The 22,992-nt window shown below is 43.3% G+C and overlaps 1 protein-coding gene across 1 annotated transcript in view; it reads right to left on the bottom strand.

Moving 5' to 3' along the window:
- LOC138515756 (SPARC-like protein 1) overlaps positions 1-22,992 on the bottom strand; it is a 236,400-nt gene that overhangs the window by 44,614 nt on the left and 168,794 nt on the right. The window contains exons 8-9 of the mRNA XM_069630458.1: positions 20,471-20,607; positions 13,398-13,546 (exon numbers count right to left, since the gene is read on the bottom strand). Coding sequence (XP_069486559.1) covers positions 13,398-13,546; positions 20,471-20,607 — 286 coding nt within the window. The remainder of the gene's footprint in view (positions 1-13,397; positions 13,547-20,470; positions 20,608-22,992) is intronic.

Below are 22,992 nucleotides of genomic sequence, written 5' to 3'. Positions count from 1 at the left end.
TCATCATTGACTATTTTGATAGCGCATATATATGAGCAACTAAACGAAAACATAAAAGATCCATCAACACTGTCTGCATTGATGAACACAAAATTGGTAAGCGGAGAATCCAACGATGTCTCTGCAAAATCCAAAATATGGAATAACATAAGTAGAATAGATGGGGCATTGAGAGAGCTTGCTGACCAAAAAAGGAATAACAGCGAAGACAAGAGACTGCTGGCAGAGGTTGCCAGAGAAGCATTGGGGCTTCTCAAAAACAACCAAAGTACACATAACGTAAACAATATGGAGACCATTGCAAACCTGCAACATAAGGAACTCAATGCAAGTAAAAACATAGCAACCATGATAAGTGACACTCATATTGTAGAAAACAACTTGATCCACAAAGACAGTGTTATAACAACCGCTGATGCACTAATGCCTGAAGAGGAAGTCATTGATTTGGAAGACACTATGGACATCCAAGATACACATCTTGCATACTTGCCCTCTGAAAATGCACACACAAATGTAATACAGAAAATTAGAAATAAAAATGAAGGAGAAGATTTGATTTCCCTAAAACCAACACCGTCTGCAAATGGAGAAGGGGTGATTGGCAATCCAGACCTCAACAAACAACAAACAGTTGAGGAAAAGGACAAAACATTTTCAATCTTTCAAAAGAACAGTGCTACGGTAAGAAAAAAAACAAAAAAAAAAAAATGCACAAGGAAAGGAAACAACTTGGGTTCCCGAAAATTTCTCCAAAACATAAAAGTGAGAAGCCTAAAAGTGATGAACAATCAGCAAAGCAAACCGTCGAAGTACAGGCTTCCGTAGATCAAACACAAATGGAAAATCCCAATGATCTATTAAACCTGTCCACATATGAAGATGAAATTGATTCGTATTATAGCCAGGAAGAGTGGGAAAATGTGCTCGTGGAGCCCCCATCTGGTATTCCAAAATCTGATAATGGTGCAAAATCAGAGACCTCTACAACTAATGAAAGCAATGCCCCAGTGCAAGACAGAATTTGCAGGCTAATATTAACGCTGGAGAATCATAAGCCGCCAAAATCAATGGCACAAGAGGTAAAGTTTTTAATCATGGACGAAAAAAGAAAACGACTGGCAATGATAAATAAAGAAAAAGCCCCAACAACTGATAAGTGTACATCGAGACTGGATGCGAGAGAGCAATTCATTGAATCGCCAGCCATTAATGAAATAAAACAAAACTCTAACGCAATCGAATTTAAACAATTAAATCCAAAAGTATACAATTTTACAAACAAGAGTACTAAAGCTGAAGAAAAGAGAGGGCCTATAAAGCAGACGGAAAATAAACCCCTCAAACGTCATCTCAAAACGGCTAAATATCGTTTAGTCCTTGAAAGAATCCTGACAGCTAAAGATGATCTAACTCTCAATCGAAACAACGTCCTTCATTTACTACATCATGTACCTGGACTAAGATCCATCGAATCCAGCGACATTCAAACTGTAGAATTCATAGACGAGCACATCTTCACATTGATTCCAGGCTGATATGTGATCTAATGATAAAAGCCGTCCCCTTTATTCTGTCCTTGGGGTCCGATATTCATGAAGAATTCGATGAAAGTATCGAAAAAAAGACAGCTGGAGATGATGCTTTACCCAGTCAAAGAGACAGACGCAGATGTGTGGAGTTAGACAGTTGTCACGACTTGGGGGAGATGGCGGGTTTGGAACCGATGGAAACATAGTCCACCGTTGATGTTCCCATCACGTTCCTCACAGCGTCGTGTGCAGGTGTAGTTTTCTGTTGCTGCACGTCCGACGCCCGTTGTTTTCTTTCCTCACTTCCGGCCCTCGGACGCGTTGCAACGTCCTATGGTTTTTCCACTTGCGGTTGCCTGCGCTCCCTGCTCTTGCTATGAGTTTCACTCCTGTCCGCCCTCCTTACCTTTCTTGTCGTTTCTCTCTCTCTCTGTTTTTTCCTCCCATCCTCCTTGCTACCCTCTCTCCCGTTCCCCGGTCCTTCCGTTCCTTCCGTCTTCCGTTCATTCCTCTGTTTTCCTTCTTGCATTCTTTCCTTCCCGTCCCTTTACCATCTACCGGCTGCTATTTTCCTGTCTTCCCGTATACCGACTCCGGGCCGCCTGCCTTTGGATTTCTCTGCCTACTCCATTGACTTCGTTACTCCTCTCGTGTGACCCAGACCTGCGCCTGTCCCCGGACTGCTTTCCTGATCGTTCGGCACTACGCTCTGCTCAAGGTGCCACTCTCTGCAGCTGTTTACAGTTACAGCGGTATACTCATGTGGAACCACCTTTCTCTAGTTTCTTCACCCGCTGGCAGTCTTGTCCACCAGACTCCTCATGTAGAAAATACTTCAGAGTCAAACCGGAACCCAGCAACTTCAATGAATTCCGTGGAGACTCCTTTGTTTTTTTTTGTGCCACTGGCTTTTTCCCCGCATTTGGCTACCGCAGAGGATTGCCCACAGTTTACCTATAAGGTGGCACTGTGGCGTCCTTCCACGGCTGCCCCTATCTTCATAAAAAAAGGAGAGACCCGGACTGAAAGGAAGAAAGAAGCCGGCATTCAGGTGGAAAAGTAGAGGTGAGGAGGAAGGGGAGGTGGGAGAGACGGAGTCCTCAGTGGAAGAAGAGGATATTACTGACCAGCCTGACAACAGTAAACAATTACATATAGAATCGAACAAAATTGCAACAGAGGCTGAAAACGATACAGGACGCATACAACCACTTGCAATCAAACTTGACAAAAGCCCAAATAAATGTATCCCGGGTGAACAAATCAAGATAACATTTAGGTGCAAACTGAACCCTGAGGACCAAAAGGAGAACCAACTGAATTCATCTAGCTCAGTAGAACCTCCCACACAGTGGAATTGGCTAGCTGGTGTCTTGGGAGGGCAGAAAAGCTAACGCCAAAAAAAAACCAAGAAGGTTGTGAGCTGAACATTTTATCCTGGAACACCAGAGGATTTAATCACCTCTTTAGAGACTGCTCAAATTGGATAGAAGATCTTACCATCGTATGCCTTCAAGAAACATGGATGGCTAGCTGCCCACTCTCAGAGGATTTTGAGATATCAATTATTCCTGCTATAATGAGAGAAAAAGGGCGTCCATCTGCAGGGCTGATGACACTGATTAAAAAAAATTCAGGGTGGAACACCATTTCATCAAGCAATCACTCTGCATTCATACAGCATACGATTATAAAATCAACATGCAGTAAGACCAAAAAGGAAAATCAACTTGATTTAATGAACGCATATTGGCATCACACCCTGGCAGGCACAACTAAATTCATAACGACAGTCTGTGAAGTAATTGATGATATAAACAGTGAGCAAGAAACACCAAACATCATTCTTTGTGGCGACCTTAACTTGGAGTGCCTAAAAATGAACATTGGCTGGAACAACACAAAGATAGGCTCCCAAAAATTGGCAGCCAGATGGCATACTGCAATGGACGACAGAAACTTAACAATGTTAAATGGTAACACCAAGGGTGACATCCCTGCTCACACAACGTGGAGCGACAAGAAGTCGACTTCAACTATAGACTTCTTCTTTGTCTCTGACAATCTCACACAACAAATCAACTCGTTCGAAATTAGAAGACGCAGATGGCCGATCATAGTCAACTTAAACAATCTCTTACATATGGTGAAAGAGTAAAGGCTGAGTGCTGGAATCAGAGTGTCCTGGTGGAACCAAATTGGAGACGCTTGAAGATAAATGCCAATGAGGTAAGAGTTCTTGTAAACGCATATGCAAAACACTCAAGCAGACATCTGCCTTTAGAAGTGGAGTACTCTCATTTATTGCAGCAGTACATATACCAGAACAATGGCTTAAAAAATTGAGCTTTTAAACGGAAGCACCAGTATAACAACGAACTTGTAAAAAGAAGACAAAAATTGCGCAATGTACTGCGACTACTTACAGCCCCTGCTAGTAAGGAACAACAAATTACCCAAAAAAATGCAAACAAAATTACAAAAACTGGCTAATCTCCCATAAGATAATTCTCCAGCAAAAAGATGCAGAGGCGATGATGCGTAGCCTGATAAACACCAACTTGCAAGAGTTTTGGAAATTAATAAAACAGAGTAGCTGTGAACAACAAGGCATACAAAGCAACATGGGAACAGAAGCTCAGTGGGTGTTGCACTTTACAAACGTGTATGAAAAAAAAGAAACTGCAGTTGATCCTGACTTTCCAAAACTAACACATTGGAATATTCAGTTTGATGAAGAGGATATTCTTCAAAGCATTACCCGGTGCAGTTCATCACGGGCACCGGGTCCTGATGGCTTGACAAACTACATTTTAAAACAGAATCCTAAAGAGTGGGCGTCCTTGTGTTTCAACCTCTTTTCAACCATAGTCCGGAAAAAAATAACACCTGCTTCCTGGAAGAGTGTGATCGTCGTCCCAATATTCAAAAAAGGAAACCGGGCCGACCGAAAGAATTATAGATCGATCGCACTCCTTGATGTTCTAGGTAAGATTTATGCGATGCAGCTACAGAAACAACTATTAAACTGGACAAGAACAAGTGGACATCAAGATCCACGCCAGACAGGCTTTGTGAAAAGAGTAGTATATGGCCTAAATTTGTTTACCCTTAATGTTTTAAAAATGGAAGCCATCAGAACCAGACAGAACATATATCTTGTGTTTATAGATCTATCGCAAGCTTTTGATAGTATCGACAGAGAGCTGATTTGGCAAAAGCTAATAGCTTGGAAATGTCCGGACAGTTTAATCATGGCAATAAAAGAGCTGCACACCGACACACATATAAGAGTGAGATTAACCCAAAAGGGCACTTTATCAGATCCTATATATACTGGTCGAGGAGTTAAAGAAGGCTGCCCCCTGGCGTCACTAATCTTCAATCTATTCATCTCCGACATTGGTGAAGCTTTTGTAAGAGCCAAAGTTTTTCCACCTAAGATCAACGGCAAGGAAATAAATTTCCTTCTCTACGCAGACGATCTCGTCCTGTTAGATTTAACACCGATTGGTCTACAGCGAAAGTTAAACATCCTGCAACAGTACATTCGGCAAAACAGACTATGTGTAAACACCAATAAATCAGAAATATTGATCTTGCAAAATCTACAAAAGACCATGCACACGTCCGCATCAAAAAAGTTCACCTGGAAAATTGGAACAGACTCCATCAAAATAATAAACCAAACCATATACTTAGGAATGTGCATCAGCTCTAGCGTTAACGAAGCTCCATGGGTACAAAGAACAAAGGACAAATGCAAACAGCTTCCATTCCAAGCATGCCTATTAAATAAAAAATATGGGAAATTTTCCATTATACCAGTGCTGAACTTTTATAAACAGATGGCTGTTCCAGCCCTAATACATGGTGCTGAGGCTGCCTTTGGTTGCAAACCGGATTTCTGGTCATCATTAGAACATGAATTCTGGTCAAGAGTGTTGTGGTTTCCTAAGGGTGTGCCAACTGCGTGTATACGTTATGAGCTGGGCTTAATATCCATTAATGCAAGAATATCATGGAACACCCTAAATGAATATCGTAAAATGAAGATGAAGCAGTTGGCGCCCCAATACGCAATTCTGCAAGATCTAGACATTGGAAATTGTGTGAATATTCTCACAACATGGGCAAAACATTGTGATATAATTTTGACTGACATAAGCACTGATATTTTCACCTTGGAAAGTAATCCAAACAAAGTTAAAACCATGTTGTGGACCCAAGATTGGATTGACACCATCGACATTCACAGCCAACACAGAGCTATGAGCTCAGTTCTCATGGAAGCAAAAAGTTATAATATGGCAGAACATTATCTTGAAAAATTCCCTGGGAAAGCTCGTAGACTTATATTTTTTAAATTTCGGCTAAACCAGTTGCCAACAAGGGAAAAACTAAACTTTTGGTCAAAAGAAGAGTCTGTAGTCTCATGATGTCGCTTGTGCAAAAAAAACCCATGTGAAACTCTAAAACACCTAACCTTAATGTGCTCGGGCCTAATCCAAGACAGCAATTTGCACTTCTCCAAAAATTTAGTCATGAGACCATCGTTAGACATAGAAGATTGGTGGAGAAACTTATATAGTGACTCCGATTGAAAATTAACAATTAAATTAACCTTCTTCTTAGAAAAGATTGTAGAAAAACTAAGAAATATCTCATGAAAAACTCAATGATAGATGTATCAACTAGTCAGTTTACTATTGAGCATGACTAATGGTCTTATGATTAATAGATAAGAATGTTTTAAAAGGAAAAATCTTGTTTTTTACTGTTCGACTTGTTTTTTTTAAAGGTTTGTAATAAACCAATAAAAATAATTTAAAAAAAAAATGGTGCCTTAAATAGTTCTGATTTTGCCCTAAAAAAATTGAACTGCATTTTCACATAAAAGTTGTCAGGGAGCTACTGAACAATTCAGCTTGGCTGTGATATGAACCTGAGCAAGAGCTTTAAATAGTTCTTTACTTTCATTTTAACTATTAAGAATCAGTTCAGTGAAGTAAGGATGCTCTGTCTAGTTTATGAGGCATTTGTATATGTGCAATTTTCTACTGCTCAATATAAAGTTGTCGTTTCTCATTTTCCTTCAACCCGCTCTAATTGTCCAGTAAGCTTTATGTCACTCTCATATTTGCATTATACCAAGGCTTACAGATATTCTATATTTGTTTTCTTAGACAGGATCTTTTAAGCAGGAGACAGGTGGCACACTATATTCATGCTCACGCCAATAAATGTGGCAAAAAGCATAGAAACGACCTGCAATTCCAAATGTTCTAGTGGCGCTCTTTGGTAATTAGAAAAAAGAGACGAAATATTCTCCATTGAGTGATTAGACCATTTCTGCCCCATGAAGGCATTGTGCTGCAACGAGCATCTTCACCGCTGCTGGAGGTGAATGCGTTGAGATCCAGGTCATTGGTGGTATAGATATTTGTGTGCGACTCATTTTCCCCATGCATCTCTTGGTGTCACTGACGAATGTGGTTGTGCATGGGTGTCATCCCCAGGGTGACGCCCTTGCTTTTCTGCTTCTGTCCCACTTTCTTGTCACAGCCACCCACAGTGCAGAGGACCTCACATTCATCATTCTCCACCATCTTCCACTTTTGAAGGTCAAATTACTGATTCACCCAAGCTATGATGGATAGGTCAAGAGGAGTGAGTCCATTGCTCCATGGGACTCCTGTTCCTGTATTAGCCCCCTATAGAATGGCAGGTTTAGGGTGAGCTCCTCCTCCTACACCACCTCATCTGTCTCCACCACCCCCACTCATAATCACAGGTAGGCAAACCTATTTCGGCCAACTGTGTGAAGACCGCTTTCTCCTCTTCGATGGCCCTCAAATACTCAGGAACTTTTACAATGCGGTCCTCGAGAAAACTTGTAGCAACTTCCCAGTGCTGCCCACCTATATGTCCTCCTTTTCCACCATATGGCCTGCTTCCTAGGGGCCTCTAACAGATGCCCTTCCTCCCCTGCCTCGAGGGAGCCTAAGCCAGAGCCCTGCCTCCCCCGCCTCTGTGCTTCAGAAGGCCTCCTCAAATGACCCAATCTCCTCTTTCATGCCTCTTTCTGTGGCTAGCCCAAATGCTGTAACCTACCCCGGCAACTCAGACACCATGCAATACTGCATGGACTGCAAAGTGGTGCCAGGAAACACTGCGCTGTTTCCATTTTCCCCATCAATCATGCGGAAATCCTCCTACTCCTGTGAGAAGCTCCTTCTCATCTCCTTGCAGCTACTTAAATTCCCAGAACCACAAGCACACCATTCCCCTCCTAAGACAACTGAACATGTTATAAACTAGTGAACTAGAGAACCATCGAGAATCATCAAATGGCTCCAAAGGAACTAGACAACACAAAACATACTAAAGTACTCTACAGACAGACACAACAAGACTGACCAACTAGCACAACAAGCACATGAGAAGATAATGTCAACAACAAACATGCAAAATTAAACTGTCAATGGGTCAACAACTTTTTGGATTCTTTTGAGTTTTTTGAGTAAAGGAATGGGGATGTAAAAACATTTTGGGCTTTTAACATGTTTTAGGGGTAACAATTTGGGAAATGGAGAAACGGAAAGGGCAGAGTTCCTTTGCTACCTTATTTTGTCAGAGGAAAACTAAAGAAACACTACACAAACACTAAGCAGATAAAGTGAAATAAGAATAATTGTCACAATCTCTGCAAACAACACCACATTATACAAAAATAAACACCAAAGTCTAAAAACTCCTATAATTGGTCAAAGTGTTCCAGAAAACTGAAATTATGACCCCTCCCTGTACACCAAAACAAAAGAGATGATGGCTGGAATGCTTCTATTTAATCTGAACCTCTGGCATTGCTCTGGGTTACCCTCAAGACCATTGTTTTTCACCCGCCAAACCTGTAAAAAAGGGGAAAGACCATATGCAAATCAGGCTTAGTCCCACCCCAAAAGGGATAGTCCAGACCGAACTGCTTGGTCACATCCCTTCTACACAAGGCCGCACACATACCCAAACATGTTTCGGCCTCGTACGACCTCATCAGTGAGGAGTAGTGTGGGTCTCCAGACCCAGCAGGCACGGGACCCAGAGCTGGGCATACCTGTCCCACTCGGGGTGACTACAGCAAAACAAAAGAGGTGATGGCTGGAAGGTTTCAAATTAATCATAACCTCTGGCATTGCTCCTGGTAACCCTTTGACCATCGCTATTTGCCTGCCAAGCCATTTCAAAAAGGGAAAGACTATATGCAAATCAGACTTGCTCCCGTCCCAAAAGTGGCAGTCCACCCTGTATACCACCTTTAACCCCAGCCTAGCAAACCCCCAGACGACCAAGAAGTGAGTTGGGCCTTTTTTATAAAGCATCAAACCTTCTTTAGGAAATTTTGGGGGTTAATATTGATTGTACAAACTCGATGAATGAGCCATAGAGGACATTTATTTGCGGAATGAACCCGACAAATTAGCCCGAGATTTGACCCAAGGCTCCTGATTGGATCACAAATCAACACAAGATAAGTGGAAATGAGTCATGAGTTTGACGTGGGAATCAACAGTATGACGAAAACATTGCATACGAGATTTGAGGTGCCATTGGGTCACATTTTATTATGTTGGTATAGGCTTAACTCTCACAAACTGATACAACAACCGAAAAGCAGATACAATCCAGGGACAGATGCATGTAATTGTCTCTCATTATAATAAGCAGCTCCAAGAATTATCCAGTGCTTTATAGACGCAAAGTGAAAATATGACACTGGCTTGTGTTTGTCTAATTGTCTGATATGACTTCTCGACTGACATACACAGCAACTAAGTTGCAGCAGTTCTCTGCAGAACTACCTCAATGTAAAACCACGTGTTCTACCTGCACTCTGCATTCATAATGTATACTTTGACCTCTCATCTTTTGTGGACACCTCCACATCTGCAACCCAACCACTGCAATCAACACATCTGAACGCCAATCTATTGTCTTCCCCTCTCCACTATGCTTCCCAGCACCCACACTCTGCACTACTAGTCTGTTCTGTCTTCCAATTGAATCCATCCACAAACAGATACCTCCTAGAAATCAGTCCCAGTAACTGCTCCTACATCTCTCAAGAGAGCTTTTGTTGGTGGCATCTCTCTGTCGTGCATAGCCTGTGCACCTAGACAGACACACACGTCCTATGAGTACCAGGAGGTTACAGCTTACTGTGATGAATTCCAGGATGTTGTCACTGCTTCCATAGGAGGAGGCAAGGTAGATGAGGCCGCTATGTGATAATCCCCTGGGTGGGGGGGTTGTTACTCAGCCTGTGGATCTCATGGCTGGGGAAATCCCCTATGGGACCAGTGATGGCTATTGTGGGAGAACACGGTATCCACCTTGTACCCACACCTCTCCTACACCCAATCTCCTCACCCCTACCCTCCTATCCTATACACTTCTGTAGTATGCAAGAAGTAGGAAGGACTGAGACGATGAAGAATAGGGATGAATACAATGAAGATCTAAAGGAAGAAACTGTGATGAGGAAGAGGCACAGAGCCATGCGGAACAGAGGAATCTATCTGAATGTCTTTAGTCACAGAGCTTCCTAGTCAGCAGCATAAAAACTGGCAACGGACTCAGCCAATTATCAGATGTTCCAACATAGGAACCTCGAGAGGAACTGACGCTCTGGGAGAAGAGCAGCAGGAGCTGACCCAGGTGCAGAGACCCTGAGGTGGCTGCCTTCACCAGACACACTGGGTGAACTGAAGGGCTATCTGGGGAAATCAACAACAGCACAGCAGGCAGAACCACGCAGTCCGGCTCCGAGAGAAGCGCAGGAAGCCAAGGAGAGCTACAGAGCAGCACAAGACCAGGGGAATCCCACAACCGACCGGAGGGCTGCAGCCAAGACCCTTTAGGTATTTGGGTGGCTGAGCCTATGGTTGGGAGTCTCCAATGGATACATGGAACCCTAAGTACCACACTAGAAGGAAAGTGGGGCAGAGAGAATAACTGCTAGAGAACACTAAGGAAAACGTTACCCAGATACAGTAACAAAAGGAATAGGGACTTGGACCCTTACCAAGAAGAGTTGCAGTGCATAACAAGAATATCCTATCTTCTTTGTGACAGTACTTGGAGGAAAGGCAACCCAGGGCTGTCAAATAAGAGAGGGGGAAGCAGTGTTGAACTGTAACTGTGAATATTAGACACATGACTACAATACTTGGCAGGAGAGTAAACCAAGTCTGCAGGTGAGGTCAAGAGGCTTTCAGAAGAACTATCAGAGTAAAACATATGGAGGCAGTACTTGGCAGGTGAAAAACACCAAGTCTACATGGAAGACTTACAGACTATAAAGAGTACTGTGACAGCAATGCAGATGAACATAGAACTTGGCAGGAGATTACACCAATTATATGTTTGGGACTAAGAGACCTGATAGAGAAGGAAGACAGGTCTAATGTTTGGAGAAACATCCAAACTATTCTTCTTAATTGCAGTACGTGGTACCAGGTCTTCCAACCAGGGTCAGGGACTCACCCCAGCTTGGGAGAGCATCCAAGCTACTCTTCTTCATCACAGTACCTGGTAGAATGGAACCAGGACTGCCAAGCAGGGTGAGGTATCCACTATAGCTTGGAAGAGTATCCACGCTACTCCGCTTCATCGCAGTACTTGGTGGAAGGAAATCAGGTTGGCCAACAGTGCCTGGGACCCCAGAGACCGAGAAGAGCCTGAGAAAGGCTGGTTGGAGAAGGGAGACATTCCTGTACCAATTGCTGAGCTGTTAAGTAACCTGAGGAAGGCTGGGGAAGGGAGACAATCCCCCAGCAGTCGATTCACTTTACCAAGAGCTCAAGGATAGCTGGGGGACGGAGATATTCCATCCCACCAACACTTGAGACTGTACCTTTTGTCCACGGGAACAGAGAAATTTCTCTGGACTAAGAAGGTCTTCTTTTGATTTATTTAACTTAGAGTGGACCGTGGGCTTTTACTTTTGATGTCCTGCTTGTAACATTAGTATTTCAGGTGAGGCAAGGAAACCCCTGTAAGAGTTAGGGCAAGATAGTGTTTTCTATAGATTTTTCACTTGAATAAAGGTTTATGCCAACCACCATTATCTCTCTGTGTCATAGTCTTCCTTCTGCATTACACACTTGTGAGAGCTTTGTTCAGGGAACGGTGGCCTCAGAGGGCTGTGGCCCCCCCTTATTTGTGTAAGGTGGACTTGGTGATCACTGTGGTGCTCTTGGGTGATGGCTGCTTGGTCATTTCACCTAACAGCAGCAGGTGCACAGAGATTGGGATTTCCTGGGGGTGATGGTCTGACATTTGTTGTTAGGAGCCAGGTGGGCAGTTTCCGCAGCCATGCGCTCGAAGATGTCATTGGCGAAGGATTGGGCTTCATGTTACCCGTGTCCTAGCAGATGATGCCGGCGTCTGGGTGCTCTTCCATTCTCTCCTTATAGGTGTACATGGGAAAGCTCTCATTCCTGGTCCTCTATCTCTTCTTCCCATCCTTCTTGGATGGCTTGGACAGCCCTTTATCGGTGCCCTTCTTTGGCGCTTGGCCTGGACTGACAGGCTCAGCCATGGTGTACAGCAATATTCACTATGTCGATGATTGAGATGTGTACTCTCAACAACATCCCCTAACAGACACAATTCTGCATTTAGACCAAAACATCGACCTTTGACATACCACAGTGCAAAAGAACATGTGTTTCTGCATACAGGATTCTGATTTAATTGTAAATAAGTCAAAGCATTGCCCAACTGAAGTGCACTATGCTGGGTACACAATCGCGTTACCTTTTATCAGCACTCTCAATATTTGTAACTGGATCATTTTGATTGCACACATTTCAAAACTGCGTTGCCTGTTAACAATTTGTAAATGTGCGACCAATGAATTGCATTTCGTAACAAAATTAGGGGGCATGTTCCAGTTGTCTGTACAGTATAGTCTCTGTTGGGAGTATGTTGCAGTCAGCGGTTAGAATGTCTTGACAGATGAGTGAACACATGCACCCTGAGGTAGAAACGCATACATGTGCAGTGTTAGGAGGGGGACGGAGGGGGAGTTCATGGCGAAAATAGTCTATGCAAAGCAAATCTAGGAAACATGTGTCTCCTATACTAAAGCCCACTGACTAAATTATAGGTCTCTTGTCTGATGTACAGGGCTGACATTCACCCTTGGCTAGCTCTCTCTCATGGCACACTCAGAATAAAAGCTCACGCTAGCGTGTGCTGCTTTTGCTGCGTGGCCTGTATTGTATGCTTTGTGAAGTATGCAGATAAAATATGGTAGAAAAATGTGTCAGTCGATGAGGGCTGTGAGCATGCACTGTTGGCTAAAAGTGTACACAAATGGACATGCATTTGTTGATAACTGTGTATTTTCCTGGATTGTGCCCTTAGCTTCACAATAAGGAGTTCAACCGATTACACAATAAGTGTTAGGTTCTCGCATATCCAAGATGGAAAGATGAACAGCCACCCACGTACTTATGCAATATACAGTCAGTAGGGGGCAGGCACAGCATCATGTGCCCTGCTACATTAAAGGTGATGAGACTGCCCGGAGCGACGAAGGAAGATCAGCATTCTCAGGCAGTCCACGGGTGATGATTTCACTACATTTGGTGGAGCATTGCTGGAATTCGCAAAATACATTTCCCTGCGCAACAACTATGCGAAGAGGATGTGACCAAATGATGAGTACGTTTTCGTCCATTTTGTAGAAAAGATTTCCAATCATGTGGCAGTGATGTCACTTTCTCAGTAGTAGGCGGGTTTTGATAAACATCATACTTCAATCAAAAGTAACATTTTCAGACCAAAATGGGCTCTTACCTGTCTGCCGGGTGAAGGTCAAGTTGACTAAACTGCCAGTGGACAGGGTACACATACATGTGATAATTCTTCTGAAAGTCTCTTAACAGGAGGTCAAGTGTATGGTTGCCGTTCATAAGTCTCTTTTCATGAAGGTATTTTTTCTTGACCTAAGTCAAAATAATTATGAAGCAAAAGAGAACCAGTAAGTCTATATGGATACTAACAAGAACCTGACTTTAATCTTAACAAGCTACCACATTCCATGCTTCCATACCATTATTCCCAGAGAAAGGGCAACTCTGACGTCTGCAGTAATTGAACATCTGATTCATGGAATTATTTGCGTGTAAAACAGGGATTTGCGTGCCATTCTGCCCGCAAATCCCTGTTCGTCCAACAGGAATTTGTGGGCAGAATGGCACGCAAATCCCCATTTTACACGCAAATAATTCCATGAATCAGGGCCTTAATATCAGGCAGAATGTTCTTCCAGAAACATAGCTCATTTAATTTTTTAAGCTCAAATGGGGATGATCTTGAGAATACCTGAGCATAGTTGTATACAGCTGTCACAGCCAGAGTGTGATTAAGTCTTTTCACTTGGCTGTCGAAACCCTCTGTTGGTGGTGGGTCAGGAGCAAGGGTTCTATTAGCAAAGGCTTTTTTGACATTTGCTTAAGTTGTTGCCTGTGCGGGACGTCTTGACACAAATGTGTCTCAGGAGAGTATGAGTGTGGCCAGGGGCCCTTAATGAGTCCACACAGGATAACTCAGTTTAGACAGTAAGCTATAAAGCAGTTTTTTATTTAGGCTTTCGAACACACTAAAAAATGAAATTAGAGGATAGTATTATCACACCCTACTCTATAATACAAATATATACAATCACCAATATGTGCATTCACTATATTTCATCAAATAACTTTCCATGAAACTAGGTCAGTAATTCAGATGCAGTTTAAGAACCAGTGACAAGCTCAATTCCATAAACTTTAGAAGCTGATACCCTGTAATGTATGGGGATGGTTACCTGTCTTTATAACAAACAATTGAATAACAAATGAACATATAACAAAAGAAAAATTACAACAAAAAATAATGAAATAGTTGGTTTCAATTTTTTGAGGGGTTCTGCCCCAACCCCCTGTTTTCCCTGGCTAAAACCCCACTCCAACCACATCCACACAAAATGAAACCCTTTACCCCATACCCACATATATTTTCGTTATTTTTTTCGTTATATTTTGTTTCATTATAAATTAATTTGTTATTATAAAGACTGTATACCATGGGGCCCAGTGCCCAAAAGTCACAGGGGGTCATTACGACCCTGGCGGTAGGGGGTTAACTGGGCCGGTAGAGCTGCCGGGCCGTTAACCCCCTACTGCCTCATTACGAAGGCCTCCTCGCAGGACCCGCTAAGGACGTCTGCTTTTACCAGGCGTCCTTAGCGGGTCCCGCAAGCAGACCAGCATGCTAACAATGGGCCTGTCATTAACGGGCCCATTGTTAGCATGCTCCCCATTCCCATTAAGCCCTATGGGGGCTCGAATGGGAATGGGGATGGGTTCCTGGAATGGGGAAATACCGGGCCCTCCAATGTCAGAATGGCCTGGTATTTCCCCATTCCAGGAACCCGGACCCGGTACCCGGAATGGGGGTAGCCATGCCACAAATAGCGGCATGGCTCCCTCCAGGGTCGTTATGACCCCCACAGGCTCCAACATAAGGTTTCTCACAAATATGTACTCTCTCTAGGGATGCAATAGACTTGTGGTAGTGATGATTCCAAATAGTTTCAAACTATTTAAAAGTTCAACAACAATTTACCAGAAGAAAGGTAAGCTCTCTTCTCTCTTTCAGACTCAAGGTTAACCCAGGGGCAGGGACCTGTCCCAAGTTCGACAAGCAAAGGTAAGTAAGAGGGAGATTGGAGACAAAAGGACTTGTTCCCAATGGTATCCAAAGGAGGGAAAGGGGGACAGGCACAGTTATACCCCGACTCAAATTTTCTGAGGGATCACGATGGCTTGACTAGGGGTTGATGAGAGCGCAGACTTCTGTCTTTTGTTCCAGTGAGAGGTTCCCAGTGGTTGCAGGTTCGAGGATTCTTCCTGTTGAGTGCAACTACAAAATACATTCCCTGTCGATGCAGAAATGCAGATTCTAACACCAATGCAGACCTCTTCAGGACACTTCACAGGATGGAAGTTCCAGCTACGATCACAATTTACAGACAAAGACAGGCTCCCCTCCAGTCACAGTCACGGAAGCACCAGGACAGGTTCTTTTGAAGATAGGAAGCTGAAATCTAGGGAGAAGGCAACGTGTGGCCCAAGCTGGCGACCACCAAAGTTCCAGGCTTCAACACGGATTGATGACGCTTCTGGCGAGGTAGCCCACGATGGAGCTTGTCAGTCTACCGGGCAGTAGGTGGACAATTCTGAATGCTCTGAGGGGCTGGATCCTCAAGAAGGCTTTGAGTCTATTTGTTCCCACTAGTCCAAGGGCTGAAGCACCAACAAGGGTCTTTGGAGATCAGGCAGAGGAGCAGGGATTCCCCGGGCTGGTCACTGGAGAGGTTGCTGGGCCACTGCAGAAGTCGACCTCGGGTCATCAACAGGCTGCTCTTCTTTATAGCATTCTTGGCTCCAACATAGATCTGAAGAATGGCTGCAGGTGTCTTCCTCTTATCCAAAATCCTAGCTGGAAGCAAGCCCAAGCCGACCAATGGTAAGGATCTGCACCATTCGAACCGCCAGCAGTTGTCCAATCAGGGACAACTTCTAGTTTTAAACCCATCCCGGTAGCAGACATTCTGGAACTAGTGATGTGGGCTGAGATTAGACAGTCCCAGTCCCCTTCCGGGGCCACACACACACACATACACAAATGCTGACTAGCCTGCTAATGCAGCAGCTTTCCCGGGCAAGTGCATGACCTTATAAGGACTTTCCTGACCTGAGAAGGCAGGGAGAAGGCCAAACTGCAGTTTGGCCAAAGAACAAGTGAAAATAATGTGCCACAGCCATTTTAGTGCACTGGCCACGTTTAATAGTCATACGCGGAATGCAAATGTGCACACCATTAAAAATGCAAAAACATTAAAAATGTAACTGCTGCACAGGCTTGTCTTTAGGCATACATGAAAGTAACCAAAACTCCCTTTTATTATTGTTAGGGTGATACAAAAGTATCTTTATTGCACTGCACTGTAAGGTGCTGTGTGCTATGTAAAAGTACAAGAATTCAAAAGGGAAAAAAGAAAAAAAAAATCCCAGTACCGATACTATGAAGGACTGATCAGTTTCCCCACAACACAGGAACAAAAGACAAGGGAAGGGAAGCTGAAGGATTTACTTCTCTTCAAAAGGTTAGGACAGGATCAAAAACAGAGAAAACGAATAGGGTTCCATGGAAGACTATGAGGGAAAAGTGCAAAAAGACATTTTTTACCTAACAGCTCCCCTACAAGGTCAGTCTTGGGGGGAGGGTGGCCTTGTATCCTCCATCCCAAAGCAGGAACCTGGTCCAACCGCCCACTTGTTCTGGCCCAGATCTGCTGTCTCTGACGCTCTCTAGGCCTCTTCCCCGGAAGTCTGGTCTGCTGTGTGGTGTGCAACGTGATGCAACTTTAGTGTGTTGGGCTTCCAGGGAAGCATCCTACATACCTCAATCAACTTGCACCTGACGGCTGATTTCCCGAATTCCTGTAGACACGTGTCTTAAGGGCCTCGTGTCCTCTTTCAAGTTGTCCTGTAGTTTATCTAGGCATGTAATCAGGTCCTCTTTGGAGAAAGAGAAAGGGTTAAAGGTACATGCAGACCTCTCTTCTTTTTCTGGATGAGTGGGAGTAAAGTGTCAACATTTCTACTTTTTTACTGCCAGTGTTGCTTTGTGCTTTGCTGCTCAAATAGAAATCAATGAACCCTTTAAGGAGTTTTCTGGCCTTTTTTTATCCTTCACATGGGGTTCAGTTGATCATTTAAGGCACCCACATAATCTGGAGATTAAGCAGCCAATTCCCTAGACTGCACAAGATGGCGTGCATTTGGAGGACAGGCGTCTCACCTCTTCTAATTCCAACCTGAACCAGACAGCCTATCAGAACAATTAGCACACCCTGTTGTTCAGTCATGGGTCTTAAATCTGGTGACAGCTACCACAGATAGACTTGGCTTCATTGTTTCAGAGACAGCTACGTTCCAGAGGTGGCTCTTAAAGCAGGGATGAGAGTGCTGCTGAAGGACTGTCAAAGAAGTAGATACCAGGGAGACATAAACATGCTTGGCCCCATCGCAAGTTTCAGAATTGGTGATGAAGCTCTCACCTGGCGTGCTATGGCGCTGATGAGTCAACGCACATTTGAAAAAAAAAACTTTATTTCATTTCGTGATATACAGAAAGCCGCACACATGCTACCAAAAGCTAAATAAAACGTATAAGCTGTACCCAGCACATTTTATGCCAATCTAGTATACTGCATCTCTCAAACACACCATCTCTTTTTCTCTCTCTTTGTCTACTTTGCTCTCTTCACTCTCTATGTCTCTCTCTTTCTCTGTAGGTGGGATTTATGTTGGCAGGTGTAAGTTTCCGAGAGGCCCCCAAACTTTGTTGAGAGCATCCTGACCAGGAAATAATTATTAATATCGTGCAGGGAATGCACTATGTTTTTTAGAGTTGAACGTTGAATGAGAGCATCGGCGATAGGGACAAGGGCTGGTATTTGGAAACATACATTGCCATTGTATGTGTCCTGCAGGAATGTTGCCATCAAACTGAGGTTGCATTGCCAATACAGGGGAAGCTGAGGGGGACACAGTGTACTGGGGTCCTGATATACCTTTTATGGGACCTGAGGACCAGGTTGCAGGGTTTACAACTGAGTCTGTAATTTTCTGTTATTATTAATGTTTGTGCAGACTGTACCAAATGCGCTGGTTCTGATATACCACTTTGCCAGGCCAATATGCACCATTCAAAATTGCCTTGGTGTTCATAGAAGACCGGATCACTGGTTTTAATCTGAGTGATGCAATTTCCAAGAAGGAATAACATCCTGATAGACAAAAGTGTGTGTATTCTCAACAAAAGCTTTAAAAAAAGAAAATTATTTAATTGTACACACATTTTAATCTTGTTCCGTTTACAATTTAACAATGGTCATTTCTAATGATCCCTGCCAGTCTATATTGTGGTCATAATAAAAACGTTACACTTGTCTCACTTAACAAAACATATTATCAAAACCTAGACTAACCGTATACATGATTTACTGAGAGAACTCTATAATTCAAAGGTGTTTCCTTCCTATAGAACTCTTCCAAAATGCCCTCATAGAAAATGAGACAAATATCACCAATGAGGGTTCCTTGCTTCTTGGCATACCATCGTAGAGCATTGTGGAAACATACACATACACATAGTCACACATCTTTGCCAAATATGCCTGTCATAAAAGGGTTGCAGGCGTTTGTAACCATGAACCATATATGCACATTCGGACTGCTTAAGGGTTTGGATCAGAGGATAAAAGGGCTCTGATATCTATCACTCCATTGGGGTCCGAGTGCCATCCTGCTTCTTGGTTTGTGAGCCTCACAGAATGTTGGGAGAGGAGGGACTGCGAAGGAAAGCTGAATCTCAGGGAGAGGATGGCAGTGTGCATTCACAGTCCCGAATGCACAGACATCCATAGAGAATTATTTATAGGACTGGGTGGTGAAATGTAAGCATGTGTCTCCATAGCTTCTCATTCCTCCTCTTCATCTGGGGTCTTGTCAATCCCTCTTCACTTTCCTGGCTGATTCCCTAAATTAGCACATGCTGCCACTATGCTCAACATTATATTTTGAGGTTGGGCATGAGAACTGCACAGATAATTTTCACTATTATAATGGTTGACAAACATGTTATTGTTTGCAATAGCGCCGAAGACAGAGGCCGTGGGGCCAATTTCATAGGGTGTGGCTCCCAGCTGTGGTCATAGGGTCATAAAAGTGGAAAAAACGGGGAAAGGAGAATTTCAGTGGGCTCCTTTTGAACATATGCAGAAAACCGCTCCCTCCCAGTAGGAATGACACTTTCAGATTTGGGGAAACAATGTTTGCAAATAGCCCGAGCAATAAAAAACACACAATTATGTCTAAAGACCTGCAATCTATTACTCAGCCAACATGACAGGAGGAACCTTTCAGAGGCTACACTAAGGCAAAGCCATGCATGGATCGGGGAGTTCACAGATGGCGTGGTTTCAACAAATTCATCTCTTTCATGGTCACCATGGATATCATCTACGTGATACTGTGCTTCATGCCAAATTCAACAACGCAAACCAAATATGTGGCAAGTAATGTATCTCTGCATACACACATGAAAAGGAACATTGAGGGCATCCTGTGAATGGTTCACAGGTTTGGGGTACTAGAAAACATAGCCCAAAATATAGAATGGTTGGTAAATATGACATTGTCAGGACCTGTCCCCTACTGCTCTCTTGCTCTTCTCTTTGCTTCCTCTCTTCTGCCCCCCTCATTCCTCTACGCGCTTGCTGATGCAGCTGCTTCTTGGTCTTTCAGTAATCCCATAATGCGGCACCAAACCTTGGGTCCATCGTCTTTCCGGAGATCAGCAAGAGTTTGTTCTGCTCTGGGGGTTTTTCCATCGTTTTGCAGATTCCTTGGCTACCACCTATCTCTCTAAAGGTATTCTGTGTTTATTTGGGAGCAAGATGGCTACCGATGTACTCTTCTCACCGCACAGGAGACAAGAAACGTGATCATCTCTAGGAACAGATAGCGGCTACTATTTATGGGTGGGCAGTGTGGGAATTGTACACGCAACCGGAATCTCATTTTATCATTTCATCGATTTGATTTGGCTATTTTGAAAGGAAGACCATTTAAAAAATTTGAATTTCCTCGAAATAGTATGAATGAAATGTTTACCATCAAATGTTTTCATTTTAGATGGTATATTTTCTATTGTTGACCATTGCACGCTGCCCTGACTCAGCAAGGTGAACATTCATATGTTTATTCACTTTTGAATACTTTCTGAGAAGATCTTTTTTTTTCAATCTGACTCACCTTGTTCCTCTGTTTTTCAGTGAGAATCCCCGACACATCCAGGTCACTTTCGTACAGCTGCACCAAGACGTTCTTTAGCCAGTCTCTCATCCGTAGAGGGAATTGAGCGAGCTCATGCTCCGAACAGGGAGGGATGTCTATTGTGTCACAGAGAAAAAGGGTGTTGGTACATTCCTGATCTATATCCGATGGCATTCAGACACATCTGGCAACATCAGAAAGCCCCCCCTGCCCTCAGTGATATGAGCTTTGAAACAGTAATATAAATAGTTACAGGGAAGCACATCGTAAATTGAAACATTTGGGAGCTGACCACCACAACTTCTTCAATAAGCAAATAGCGCCCTTATATTGATAAATCTATATTCATGAATTGTCTTCCTTTGGAAAATTCTGTTTAGCTCTCAAAATTCCTGCTACAGATACCTGATCCGCTGATACAGAGATATGATTGGTGATTACAATCCACAAGTGCTGATTATGTATATTGTACAATGTATGGTTAGGAGACCTGGATCAATAATTGTAAAGAACTAACATTAATGCAAGTTCGAGTTTTGCAAAGAATTCATGGAATCTGAACAGTTTTGTATTAATGCAGCTCTTTGTTGTGTTTGCTGAGAAATGATTTTCAAGCTGGAGTAGGATATTGCTTCTGATTAAACCCCAAATTAGGCTTATTGTCCACCAGAAAAATAATTGCTTTACAAACACAAAGGGCCTCATTATAAGTTTGCTGGTCTGGAAACATCGGGACCGGTAAGCTTGCCGGTACCGTTGTTTCCAGACCGGCATGCTATGAGTTCTGCGAGCAGATGCTTTTCAGCCCGCCAGGTCTGACCTGGTGGGTGGAACGGCACCCGCGTGCAGACCTCGACGGATGCACCAGCACCATTCATGAATGGTGTCGGTCCATCCAGCCTCCCCAGTCCACTGAGTCCAATGGGTCTCAAATGGGAATGGGGACTAATATTTTCCGGTGCCCGGGAATGGGCAATTACCGGGGCTGTAATGCCCTCGTAATTGCCCATTCCCGGGTGCCAGAAAATTCATGACTCCGGTGGCAGTCGTGCCGCTATTTACTGGCACGTCTACCACCAGAGTGATAATGAGGCCCTATAGTCTTTAATTTAAAACCAGAAAACACCCTTTATTATTTGACACCACAAATAGCTTCTGTACCCCTTTAGGTTTACATATATGTGGACGATCAAATCAGGACGCCACTGAAAAAATAGAAATCTTCTCTTTCTTCTGATCTCTGCTACAGTTGTCCATTTTTCTAATTTAGGTGGGTCATGTCCTCCCTGGCCACAAACCCAGCAAAGGTAAAAAAAAAGTCACCAAAAAGGGCAGTTGTTAGTTCCTCCTTTGCTATCCTGCATTTCCCTGAGGGACTCTTGCTGTCTGCCCGCCTGTGCCCACGCCACTATGTGTAGAAATCTTTTTCACCCAGTAACTTTGGGTTTGCTGTCTAGTACAGCAAAAAGGTGTTTGTTTTTGTTGACTTTATCAGAGCACTCTCTCTTCGGTGTCTCTTGTTTGCTTTTATTTTTTGGCAATAGACATACCTCCCCTCTCATTATACTGGCCCTTTTGTCAGGCTTCTCTGGCTCTCATATTCATTTTCTGAATCTAGAAATGATGTAGGAAAAGATGTGGAATTTGAAACACATAGGATCCTGGCTTCCCAACATCAACTAAGTCATGTGGTCTTGGAGGTTTCATCATATTTCTCAGTGCCTCAGTTGACTTATTCGGAAATATTGTGAGCGGATTCAGCGTTGACTACTTTAAGAACTAAATGTTTTATAAATGCTAAAAGAAACACGACCATTATACCTTTATTTTGCTTGCTATGTTTGATTTTAAAGAGCAAGATCTGTAATCATAACATTGAGTTAAAGGAACATGCAAGTGCAAGAGTTCTAAAGGTCTGAACATGCTACAAGAATGCTCATAGCATGAAGCTTAACCAAACGCTGAATTACTATTGCTAAGCAATGCTCCCTCATGTCTTAGGCCACTCTCATTTCATGACTCATTTGGGATGCCCCTGACTTGTTCATCCCACTTAAGGCACTGATCAGATTTCAACTAGATCATACATGATGCGCCTAGACCTCAACCCCTCACCATTGAGGACTTAGCACAGCATGGCCGAGAGTTTGTAGTGACCTTGCTTTGGCTGTTGAATCGTTACTTTGTAATTCAGAGACTTCTTCCCTACTTGCTCATGCCTACCCTACTGTCTCTCCCTCTGATCCAATTCCTTCTTTACTTATTCCTAAGGTCTATCCCTTGCTGGTTTCCTATGTTACTGCTCTCTTTAATATTTCTCTTCTTACTTCAACCTTTCCCTCCTCATTGAAACATGCCTCTACTCTTCCCATTCTAAAGGAATCTTCCCTTGACACCTCTCTTCCTGCTAATTTTTTGACCCATTTCTCTTCTTCCCAATCTCTCTAAGCTTCTCAAGCGCCTTGTCTATTCCAGAGGTTTCTACTTTTCTAACTGCGGCT

The sequence above is a fragment of the Ambystoma mexicanum genome, chromosome 6q, assembly GCF_040938575.1.
Source record: "Ambystoma mexicanum isolate Mex_15411 chromosome 6q, UKY_AmexF1_1, whole genome shotgun sequence".
Classification (NCBI taxonomy): Eukaryota; Metazoa; Chordata; class Amphibia; order Caudata; family Ambystomatidae; genus Ambystoma; species Ambystoma mexicanum.
The sequence above is the reverse complement of the archived record's forward strand: the minus strand, read 5'-3'. Positions and strand labels throughout refer to the sequence as shown.